The sequence below is a fragment of the Lampetra planeri genome, chromosome 5 (genome assembly GCF_965212315.1).
Source record: "Lampetra planeri chromosome 5, kcLamPlan1.2.h2, whole genome shotgun sequence".
In the NCBI taxonomy this organism is placed as follows: Eukaryota; Metazoa; Chordata; class Hyperoartia; order Petromyzontiformes; family Petromyzontidae; genus Lampetra; species Lampetra planeri.
The window spans coordinates 2880165-2892190 of record NC_136111.1 but is presented as its reverse complement, the minus strand read 5'-3'; the positions used below and the strand labels follow the sequence as shown (position 1 = coordinate 2892190).

The 12026-nt window shown below is 54.6% G+C and overlaps 1 protein-coding gene across 1 annotated transcript in view; it reads right to left on the bottom strand.

Annotated features, from left to right (window-relative positions):
- Positions 1 to 12026, bottom strand: part of TMTC1 (transmembrane O-mannosyltransferase targeting cadherins 1) — a 30706-nt gene that overhangs the window by 3806 nt on the left and 14874 nt on the right. The window contains exons 7-15 of the mRNA XM_078594088.1: positions 10717 to 10906; positions 10057 to 10178; positions 7502 to 7669; positions 6361 to 6474; positions 5385 to 5528; positions 2343 to 2451; positions 1644 to 1746; positions 674 to 809; positions 363 to 507 (exon numbers count right to left, since the gene is read on the bottom strand). Coding sequence (XP_078450214.1) covers positions 363 to 507; positions 674 to 809; positions 1644 to 1746; positions 2343 to 2451; positions 5385 to 5528; positions 6361 to 6474; positions 7502 to 7669; positions 10057 to 10178; positions 10717 to 10906 — 1231 coding nt within the window. The remainder of the gene's footprint in view (positions 1 to 362; positions 508 to 673; positions 810 to 1643; positions 1747 to 2342; positions 2452 to 5384; positions 5529 to 6360; positions 6475 to 7501; positions 7670 to 10056; positions 10179 to 10716; positions 10907 to 12026) is intronic.

Sequence of the window (12026 nt, the reverse complement as noted above, 5' to 3'; positions counted from 1 at the left end):
CCTCGCCTGGTATACAGGAGGTTGTGGGTTCCATCCCGACCCTGACGCCTAATATATATATGTAGTTTGCATGTTCTCCCTGTGATTACGTGCAATTTTTCTCTGGGTCCTCCGGGTTTTTCCCTCCATATTTAGAATCAACATCACGCATTTAGAGTATTTGGCTGCTATCAATTTCCACACGTCAAGCCGCTTCGTTGGAAGCTGGACGAGTAGCCACCGGTGAAAATGGAAGTTGTCACTTCGTGTGGCCTATGTCGTGTGGAGGAGGGTGTACGACACACATCGCTACATCGTGGTGGTGAAGCCGATCCGTGCCCGTGCGCTAGGTTCCTCCACGCGCTCGGCTCGCGTGGCATCACCAGAGCCAGGGCGCTGCTCCTGCTCGAGGGATCCCGCTCCAGGGCCTCGCTGTAGGCGCCGAGCGCGCCGCGCGTCCGCCCCGTGTTGTAGTAGAGGGCCCCCAGCAGCGACAGCGCCTCCGCACTGCGGTCCACCTCCAGGCAGCTGCGCTCAGACGCCAGACACGGACCCACCCCGCGCGGCCGCGCCGTCAGGGCAAGCGCCGCGAGCGACGAGTCGCGTGTGTCACCTTGCCGCTGTCGAGCGGCGAGCGGGGAGACGCCGAGTTGGGGGCGGGGGGGGTAATGAGAGACGAGGACGGCGGCCCTACCGGAGGTACCAGTCCTCGGCCTCGCGGTTGTGGCCGCGGGCGCGCGCCAGCCGCCCCAGGTTGATGAGCGCCACGGAGTGCGAGGGGTTGAGCTGCGTGGCCCGCACGTAGTGGCCGCGGGCGCGCTCCTGGTCACCTGGGAGGGCACCGGCACACCGCGCCAGCAAAGGTTGGCACGCCGCTGGGCGCGCGGGTTCTAGTCCGCCTCTCCGCGTCAAACGTGTTTCTAAGTCCGTCAGCATTTGTTTCAGCAAGCAGCCTGCACTGGTTTCTACCTTCCTGGTTGTCATCAGCAGTCAGGCCTGTTGAAGAAGTACTGCTGCTGGCTTGCTGCCTGTTTTAGCCGGAGCCGACCCAAATCCTACGAGACCCACTTCAGCACAAAGCAGCATTAGCACTGCCATGGAGTATTTGTCATTGTTATTGTTATTGTTGTTATTGTTGTTATTGTTGTTATTGTTGTTATCCCTCTTTCATTCCACTGTTCGACGGAGGCCTTTTCTGGCCGTGTCGATCATAGGGGTTGTTTGACCATACTTCCCCATGCTGGTCAGCGTGAGTTGGTGAAGGGACTGCAAGCTGGACACTTGAGATAAACTTTAATAAGTCAACGGTAATGGCATTAGTTAGCAGCTCCATAGAAATATTTTAAGAGTTTAAAACCGTTTTTAGTTTGACCTTTGAGATGAGAGAATCCGTCGACGTTGAGGCCACCCATGCATAACTCTTGCTTCTTTCGGTAAAGTCCCGTAGGTAAAGAAAATAATGAATAAAAATAAAATAAAAATAAAATAAAAATAAAAGATAAAAAAGAAGTAACTTTTTATTTAGCTTTTATTTATTATTTTGTTTACCTACGTGACTTTACCGAAAGAACCAAGAGTAAGGATCCTTGCAGTCACAAAAACTTCTAATCTAGAAAGCCACCCATGCAACCCGCGTCGCGTCGCGACTGCCGCCCGTGCCGTACCTCGCTCAAGGAGGAAGGCGCCGTAGTTGTTGTGAAGATCCGCGTTGTTCGCGTGAATCTCCAGCGCCGTGCGGTACACCTCCTCCGCCTCGCGCGCGCGATTCTGCATCGCACAGGACGTCGTCCTCTCAGCGGCAATATTAAACCGAACTTTTATTTTACCAGCTAAGGTCCACTGAGCAACGTAGCTATTTCGTAGAAGCGACCTGGCGATCACAAATGATAGCTCAACGAAGTGGCTTATGTGGACATTTTTAGCAGCCAAATGCTCTAAACGCACGTTGATTCTAAATGTGGAGGGAAAACCAGGAGTATCCGGATAAAAATCCATGCGACCACGGGTGGAGAGACAAGCAAACTCCAAAAATACAGCAGGCGTCAGGGTCGGGATCGAACCCACGACCTCCTGTATACGAGGCGAGGTAGTTAACATCTCCTAGCCACCACGGCTCCCCATATATACAAGGCGGCGAGGAGCCCCCGTAGGTAGGAAGCGCTCGGAATCTTCAAACGAGACACCAAATGTGTCAAAGGCTCACGGCCATGGTGATTATCCCAAAAAACCGTCAGCATTGCAACACAGACACCTGCGCGCACACACCCCCACCCACCCACACACCTGCGCACACCCCCACACACAAACACGTGCACACACACCTGCACACACACCCACACTCCTGCACACACCCCCACACCCACCTGGGCAGACAGCAGTGAGGCCAGCCCCGCGAAGGCGTCGGCGAAGTGCGGCGCGACCCTCGTGGCCCGCCGGTACAGCCGCTCCGCCTCCTCGCCCAGCCCACGGCTCCTGGGGACGGCAGCCGCAGACGCCGCTCAGCCGGAGCCGCTCCTCGCTCCCCTCGTGCCCCTCCCCCGTGCCCCCTCCACCGTGCCCCCTCCCCCATGCCCCCCCCGTGCCCCCTCCCCCGTGCCCCCCTCCCCCGTGTCCCCTCGTGCCCCCTCCCCCGTGCCCCCCCCCGTGCCCCCTCCCCCGTGTCCCCTCGTGCCCCGTGCCCCCCCGTACCCCTCCCCCGTGCCCCCCCCGTGACCCCCCCGTGCCCCCTCCCCCAGTGTCATCCCAATCGTCTTATCGGAGAGCAACTCACGAGACGAAGTCACCGGTCAGAACCTCAACAACGCCGCGTGAAGAGAGCGGCCCGTGGCTGTGGCTTACACGACTCGGTGATTCTTAAGCCTTGACTGCAATCCTTGCACGCCTTTGGTTCTCAATCCTAATTTAGTTTTTATATTGTCAATACACACATGGGGTTTGATAAAAACAATGTAGTTGTAGTTACGCGCGCATGCTTAATTTGTGTATCGATGATTTACCTTCTAAAAAAATCTGTCCGTGCCTCACACCCCCAGACAGGACATCTCGTACCCCCAGGGGGTGCAGCGTGCCCCCCAGGTTCAGAAGAAGAACCACACTGACATCAGAGAAGTGAGGGACATCTTTTTTTAAAAGAAACATGAGGGTTTGGTGTTCTCTGGCTGGCTGTGCGTGTCCTTGATGTGTGTCCGAAATATCTATCTGTGTGTGTGTGTGTATCTGGCGGGGGGGAAGGGGGGACCCACACACCTGGGTCTGTCCGGTGACTCTACCAGCGAGACATCCACACTTCAAGTGGCCTCAAGATGCACCTAGCTTGGCACAAGCGCTGTGATGACGTCACCGCCACCTAGTGACGAATGGCGGTTGTTGTTGAACCTAGCACGGTGGTGAGCGCGCACTGCACCACGAACCCGAGCCTCCGATTGGCACGGTCGGCTACTACGTACGGTGCGAAAGAAGTCCAACGTACAGACAGACATACACAGGAACCCACTGAGGGCCCAGATCAGTGGTGAGGATGTGAACTCGAGCGGGGCCACCCAAGGGTGCCCGAGCCTGCCTCTTTTGCTACTCGGTGATTTAGAAAATTCCAAAATAGATAAGTAACAGAGAAGAAAGATAACAATTTCAATATACCGTGACATGTACAGTATAATCAAGTTAAATAAAGAGTTACGCCAAAACATGCTACTAATGTGAAGGTTTCTTTTTTATCAAATGTTTAAGCAAATCTATTCCCTCAATGACTTGTACCGTAAACAATATGTGAATGCAAAGCACAGATTTGTGAGTGAACAAAAGCCTTCATCACTCTACAATAAAGTATTTTGCTTTAAGGTCACGTGTTTTGCCATGTGTTTTGTTAAAACAATGTTTAGCCTTTTGTTCCGTGAGTGATAAGAAAGCCCAAGGCGAGGTAAGATCTTTTTTTTCTTTAAAGCGAGAGAGATTGAGGAACAAACGGTACGTGGAATCGTGGGTGGTTTGAGGCGGAGATTTTAAACATTTGGTTGGGGATGCCGAGGACTGCCCTTGGAAAACTTTCTATCCTCGGCAAGCCCTACCACCAAGGCTTGAAACACTGACATCGACACACTGCTCGTTCCTACAACACGGAGATTAGGTGAAGGGGATGGTGTTATTGCTCCGAGCAGCCGGCTCATAACAGATGCCTCCCACTGCTAAGCTGCCCCTGGCTATCAGAGACTGACTGGGCCAAAAGGAAACCAGATATTTTAATAATCATTATAATAATACCAACTTGTAACCCCCCACACAGTATTCGCTCGCAAGCAGGAGAGGCAGCCAATCGGTCAGCCGGTGCCAAATTTCCCTCCAAGCTCTGCGGTACTCCATATATAAAGGTGTAGTAGGTCAATTAACGAGTGTTTACACGTGGTAGGAAACCGGGGCATATGGAGAAAACCCTTGCGTGGGTTTTGATGTTAAACTGTTTTGCTTGAGTTGGGCTATCACACACTCCCCACGACTGCCTGTCGCTGTGTCTCTCCAGTGGACTCTACCTGCCTAGCTACCGCCATCCTCGTAACCGAGGGTTGATGTCCATGACAAGACGTTATCCACGTTTTGCGATCTTTGGCATCACCCATGGAGAGCCCTATCCCACGTCTCACACTGTTCCACCAATCACTCCCTCTGTCCTTACATTTTCATCTGTGTACGAACATCGTCACTGCTCCTCGATCAGTTTCCTCAGCAAAATGTACTTCTAGCGGTTCTGTCACAGCACCTCCTCCTCCTCTTTTTTCGACTTGTCATCGCACAAACTCACTCGCTCACTTCTCCTGCATCACCGCACCTCAAATGCATTTTGGTCTTTGCATTTCACCCGTCCACAATGACTCCCTAAGGGGGGCCGAATGGCCAGGTGCCCAGTCTCATTCCTCCTCGCTTGTTTCTGTCATTTTGCCACCCGTTCAGTTTCACTATCTTAGGACGGCTGTCATATTTTTCTTAATGAAGTTGGGCCTGGCAAAGCCAGCAAGCAGTAGCAGGTTGCTATTAACCGTTTCCTGTTCCGAGACGTCTGCACGTTGCAGGGTGGGTGTCCCGTTCACCGCTGAATCTCGGAACGCATAAGTGGTTCGCGTTAATTTCATTTAGAGAAGCCATGCGCTGCTGTTTTTAAAGACATTGTACTCACCGCAGAGAACTGTGGCAACACGACCGCGCTCAATGATAGCTGGCGCCAAACTGTACCACACGCCCTCCCGCATGACCTTGTGGGAGCCTCGGTACCGGTAAAGTTCTTTTAGTTTATCACTATGTCACCGGAACGGAATCGGAAGAGAAGCTGACGACGTACACGCACGTCATCGGAACGGGAAAGGGTTAGCGGACTGCCGAGTGGCGTTCACCCTCTCAACGGTTGGCGAGATGGTCACCTGAGCAGGTTGGCGAGGTTGAACATGGCTCCTGCGTGCGCGGGCGCGGCGGCGAGCGCGCGTCTGTAGAGGCTCTCGGCGTGGCCCAGCTCGTGAGCCAGCGTGCCCAGGTTGTTGAGCGCACTGGCGTGGCCCGGGCACAGGCTGCGATCGATCGCGAGCGGGCGACGGGGATACAGGGGTGGGGGGAGGAGGTGGGGGTTAGGATGACAGCCGTGCTTACGCGAAACGGTCGAGCGAGACGCTCACGCGGGCACACGGGTTCGTTGGCACGCGCGCGTACCCGGGCACCACAGAGTGCACAGTGACACGCGAGCAGCTACTGCATGGGCACGCGCGACGCGACGTGGACTTGAAATGTTATTTCCAGAAGAGTTGGTTCTAGTCCAGGGTACGCACGCAGCTGGGCAAAAAATGGTTGTGCCGTCGTTCGGGAACGGGGGTTGTCGTCGGAGGCTTCTCACAGCGACCGCTCTCACTCCGTGCCCTGACAATGTGCCGAGTCATCAATCTTGGCTTCTCGGGATAAATCATCCGCTCTATTTTTCTCTGCATTCACTCATTCACTATTCATTCACTCTCCTTTTCCCCCCTCGTTCACTACCCGTTCACTCCTCAGTCACTCTCCATTCACTCTCCAATCGCTTCCCATTCACTCCCCGTTTACTTCTCATTCACCTCCCCATTCACCTCCCCATTCACGGGCAGATGCTCGGAGCGGGTGGGAAGCGGCTGGGGAGGTACTCATCCTCTCGATGTCCCCACACCCCGCCATTGCTTCTTCCCTTCTGCCAGCTTCCGCAGCTTCTACGCCGTCAACATTTACTGTCCCCCTGTTGTGTCCGCACCCCCCGCTCCCTCCACCGTTCACAGCATCCTAGAGTTGCCCCCGCGACGGGTTTGTGTAGTCGAGTGTCAACGCGTGACGGTGCGCGACCGTGCACAGGTGTGCTGCTGCTGCGGCGGCGGTCTGTACCTGAGCGCAGCCCGGTAGTGTTGTCGTGCGCGCTCCGTCTCGCCCTTGTCCCGCAGGAGGTTGGCGTAGTTGTAGTGCGCCTTGGCATTGTGTGGCAGGGTCTCCACACCCGACCTGCGCCCGTGCGCACAAAGACACGGATCCACCCTCAGAGCCTTATCACACGTTTTGGGGCAAGTGCTGTGAGCGAGTAGCAGCACCTGTGAAGGCCGGAGAGGGTGGGTGGCCAGCACCACGCCCGGCCCCCTTTGTCTCCCCAGTGGCGATGTTTGCACATCGCACCAGGTACTCATTTGAGGCTGAGTTGACGCAGGGGTGGCCCATGACCAGTTCAGATAATCGTCACTGGTGTTGGCTGTGAGCAGGAATGGAACATCGGGTCGCCGGGTTCGTAGTGAAGCGTAGCGCTCACCGCGACACTACCGCTCCCCACAGACACACACAGACACGCACAGACACACACACGCGCGTACGATACGCGCGTACACTCAAGGGTGGCTTCACAGACACGTCTCTCTGGAAACAGAAGTTCCGACCTCGGGTGGTGCATGGGGATGACACAAATTGAAAAAGAAGACAAAATACCGCGCGCAGACATGATTCAGCGTAACAAATTAAAGTCAATTCCCGGCCCCTAAAGTCGACTCGCAGATAATATCTTTGGACCGAACACGGCGTACCAATGAACAAAATAACCGAGTGAAGCAAAGAGCGGCGAGCAGACGATGAGAACAGAGGCACGATGAGGATTGGACGACGAGGAGGTGGAGGAGGATCGCACCTGCGATCAACGCGGTTGGCTACGTACGGTGCGAAAGAAGTTCAACACGCATGCATCGGACGAGGAGGATCGGGACGTGGAGGAGGAGAATCGGGACGACGAGGAGAAGGAGGATCGCACCTGCGATCAACGCGGTTGGCTACGTACGGTGCGAAAGAAGTTCAACACGCATGCATCGGACGAGGAGGATCGGGACGTGGAGGAGGAGAATCGGGACGACGAGGAGGAGGAGGATCGCACCTGCGATCAACGCGGTTGGCTACGTACGGTGCGAAAGAAGTTCAACACGCATGCATCGGACGAGGAGGATCGGGACGTGGAGGATGAGGATCGGGACGAGGAGGAGGAGCGCTCGCTCACCTGAAGAGGGCCTCGCGGGACCTCCACACCTGGTTACGCTGCAGAGTCTTGGCGGCGAAGAGCGCCAGCAGGCAGAGCGCCGCCGCCGCGACGGGCGGCCGTGCTCGCGAGCCCACGCGGAGGTAGAGCGAGGTGAGCGCATGCGTCACCAGCAGGCAGGAGCCCATGCTGCGGGCAGGGCGGGAGGGTGAGACGGCGCAACGCGACATCGTGAATCTGCTCTTCCTGTTGCGTTCCCCGAGGAACGCCGCGTTGTGGGAAAGCTCGCGTTGCGTAGATGTGGGGTAGAGCAAGGGCCGCGGTAACACGCGAGATGCGCGCGCAGGCTGAACAAAGACTTGAGGGCGCGTGGGTAGCATCCAGAAGTATCCAGCAGCATCCCGCCTTGTGCGATGCTACGCCGAGGCAGCCGTACGACCGCTTATTCCTACTCGTGTTGCGACGTAGTTCTGTTAACTCGATCGCGTTATATCCAATTCGCATCTGCGTTATAAAAAAAAATGTGTTCCCGCTCACGGCCGACACAGTGATGATTATCTAAACCGGTCTTCCCCTAGGTAGACTCAGCCTCAAATGAGTACCTGGTGCGGTGTGTAGTTAACATTGATACTGGGGAGACAAAGGCGGCCGGGCGTGGTGCTGAACAGCCACCCCCTCGTGTGCTGTGCCGGCCTTCATAGGTGCTACTCGCTAACAGCCCTTGCCCCACTGGTCTGTTAAGGCTATACGGGGGATCTTTGTCTTTGTGCTGTGTGATTGTGTGTGTGTGTGTGCAGGGAGAGGGTGGGTAAGGGTAATATTTGATGACTGTATCGGACTGTATCCCTCAGGCGCATGTTTGTTGGTTTTATTCATGTCTGCTCACGTGACACATTGTGCACGCGCAGAGGCACCAAGACTGCAGCTCAATAAGTCGCGACATAAATCAGCAGACGCAACGTCTACATAACTCCCCAACATGAATAAAAGCATTCCTTACACAACCCATCCCCCCCAGTGCCTTCTGGGAGTGCACAATTGCAGCAGCATCGATTCAGGCGCAAACGAAACGAACCCTGAGCTGGTTTCAACACACAGTGACTCATCAGCAGACTCAGGGCTCGCTGCCAGATGTCACCCCGCTAAACATGCGTCTCTCTCGCACCTCCCGCTGCCTCGCCTCCCCCGTTATGCCCTCGTATCTCGCAGGCTGTTGCAGATCCCAAAACAGTGACTTTGTTACAAGGGGCCTCCAAAGGGATCAGATCATTCGCTCACACTCTCTCTTCACAGCATTTACGCCGTTCCCAGACGGTCGTCTGACTGATGGGATGTGTGAAATCTAATTGTGTGTGTTTTTTATACGGAGGGACATATTTACGAAGGTGGTGAAGTGTCCTCTTATTTGTTTAGTGTAGAGACGGCCTCACGTGCATCTCGTGATTTTATTGATTTATTTTCATTTATTATTATTTAATTATTATTTTTTACCTACGTGACTTTACCGAAAAAACCTAACAGCATCACGTGCTTCTGTTGTACGAGCGAGTGATTTGGTGAACGAGCGTCTGAATGACCGAGGGAATGAGTGGATGAGACAGAGCTGACGTGACCGGGTTATGGAGAAATTGGGGAACGTGAAATCACGCTGTGGTCGATGGGGGGGGGGCTGGAAGAGGGGAAATGCCAGACATTCCGAACGGCTTGGAGGTCTGCCAGCACCACCACCACGGCCGGCCGCCACGGGGCATAAATAAACCCTCCCCACCACGCAGCCCCACACACAACAACGACTTCAACTACAACAACCACAACAACGCTCCGCAGCCTGGGCTGAGCACTGCAGTCGCTTGCATCGAGACGTCGTCGCGAGCGACTGAATGCTCAGCAGCAGCTTTGACACTCAGTCACACGGGCGAATCCCGAGCATGATAATGTCATCAACTGCAGCAGCCTTCTCAATCCACTGCTGGATGAAGGCCTCACCAAGCCACCGCCGCCGCCGCCGTCTCTTGCAATCCTGCGACGAACGGTTACAACGATCCGCCTAGCGCCTGCACGCGAGCCAATTTGATCGGATGTTGGGCAAGACTGGTGAATTGCAATTACCATTGGCGCCTCTGGCTTTTGCGGACAACGAAAAGGCATCATCTAACCGCTGACTGCTTACTCGTTAGGGAATTCCCACGTGCCCAGGTAACTTTAGCCTCCCGTGGTAAGAATTTAAACGGGACATTCCCGCCACCCTTGGTTTGTGCAAGCCTGCATAACTTAATTAATTTCTCCCGGTTACCTGACGACGAGACATTGCCTGGACAGGTATGTGTGTTGAACTTCTTTCGGACCGTACGTAGCCAACCGTGCAAATCGGAGGTGCAGTGTTGAGCCTATCGGCATTGTTGAGTCTGTGGGCAGTGTTAGTCTATGGGCAGTATGTATGTGTGTACGTTCAATTATTTCGCGCCGTACGTAGCCAACCGTGCTAATCGGAGGTGCGGGTCACTCCGATTCGGCGGAGGTCACACACCGGAATTCCACGTGTTTTTTTATTATTTGAGAGAGAGAAAATGCCTTGCCTGGGCAAGTAGAGAATGCGCTCGGCCATCACGAAGCCGACGCGAAAGAAGAGGTTGCTCGCTGGGAGAAAGGGCAGCACGAGGAGCAGCAGGCCCGCCGTCAGAACCCGGCGCTCCTCCACCTAGGCACGCACGCAAGAAAACATAGACAAAGATCCCCCCCACCACCCCACCGTATAGCCTTCAACAAGACTGTTGGGGCAAGTGCTGTTAGCGAGCCGCACCTATGAAGGCCGGCACGGCACACGTGACGGGGTGGGTGGCCAGCAAACCACGCCCGACCGAATTTGTCTCACCGCACCGGGTATTCATTTGAGGCCGAATCGACCTAGGGGAGACGCAGGAACGGTTCAGATCAGATAACCGTCACCGGTGTCGGGCGCAAGCGGGAATCGAACCCGGGTCGCCGGGTTCGTAGCGCAGCGTGCTAATCGCGACACTAACCTGCTCCACTGACCGCTCTCAACCTACACACGCACGCACATGCGGGAGGAACACGCGGGAAACGCACGCGGGGCCACGTGCACAGGTCGCACGTACACGGGATGCATGTACGGCGGTGGACGTGGGACGTGTTGCGGTTGGGGTGGACGGGCGACGCGGCGTTCAGGCTACACGGGGGAATCTTTCTCCGTCGCTCGCCGTGCATGGCTTTGATACCTGCGGAGTGCGAGCGCAGCGCACGGCGATGATGCCCAGGCCCAGCGCCAGGCCCGTGGGCGCGAGGACGCGCGGGTCGCGGGCCGAGGTGAGCAGCTCCACGCTGCCGGCCTGCCAGTCGTAGCTGAGCGTGCGTGGGCACAGCAGCAGCCACGCGTTGAGCGCGCACAGGTAGGAGTAGGTCAGGAACCTGCCACACGACGGCAAAACAACGATCCCACATAACGACCAAACAGCAGCAGCAACAGCCACGTGTTAAGTCAGATCTGTCAACGACGAGAATAAAACCCCACCGTAACGGAAAACTAGCGCAGGCTGGAATAACACAGCTTTTAAAACAAGATGCATTAATGTCTAAATAGCGCACGGGCTCTGTGCATAACGCAAATAAATAAAACCGTCAGCAGTTCCTCAAGGTGTACATTGTGGTCATCATGCCTGCGGTCACCTTAGCTGACCTGCACAGGCAGGAGTAAGTCGGGAACCCACACCACTAACGCCCGTTACATCACTTGAAGGTGTGACTACGCTAGAGGCTCACAGTCCTTCGTCAATCCACTCTCGCAAATCAAATGAGACTACCCACAACCCTAGTTTGTTGAGTTCTCAGCTGGTTAAACAAGGTAAACTTGAATCCACCGCTGGATGAAGGCCCCCCCCCCCCCCAATGGCCCTGACCGTTGTGTAGGGTTATTTGACCAAACTTGACCACGCTGGTCAGGGGGGGTCAGCGGGGGTGGGGGGGGGTCAGGACCGGTTCAGATGTGACCACTGGCCATGACTGGGAATCAAACTCAGTCCGCCAAATTCAGAGCGCAGTGCTTGCGTGATTGTTTGTATAAAGCCAGGGGGTTGGCAATCAAAATCACAAGAAAACATTTTTTTTTCGAATTCGGTACAAGACTCAATATTTCAAGAGCCGCATTGCACGTGAACAACATGCATACGATAATAATAGGGTTTTTACCCTTTTAATCTGGCACAAAACTGACACCTTTTACAAGGGATCATGTTTGCATTAACCACAATACCTGTGGTCAAAATGCAAACAAAAAACATTATCACTCAAATGATAATGTATGCATTGTCCTTTCAAGTCCTTTCAAGGACAATGCATACATTATCATGTGAGTGCTGCATACATGATCAGAGTGCTGTTTTTTGTTTGCATTTTGACCACAGGTATTGTGGTTAATGCAAACATGATCCCTTGTAAAATGGTGTCAGTTTTGTGCCAGATAAAAGGGTAAAAAACCTATTAGTATATTTTGCTACTGGCAAAGGAGGTCTCATGATGTAAATAATATCAC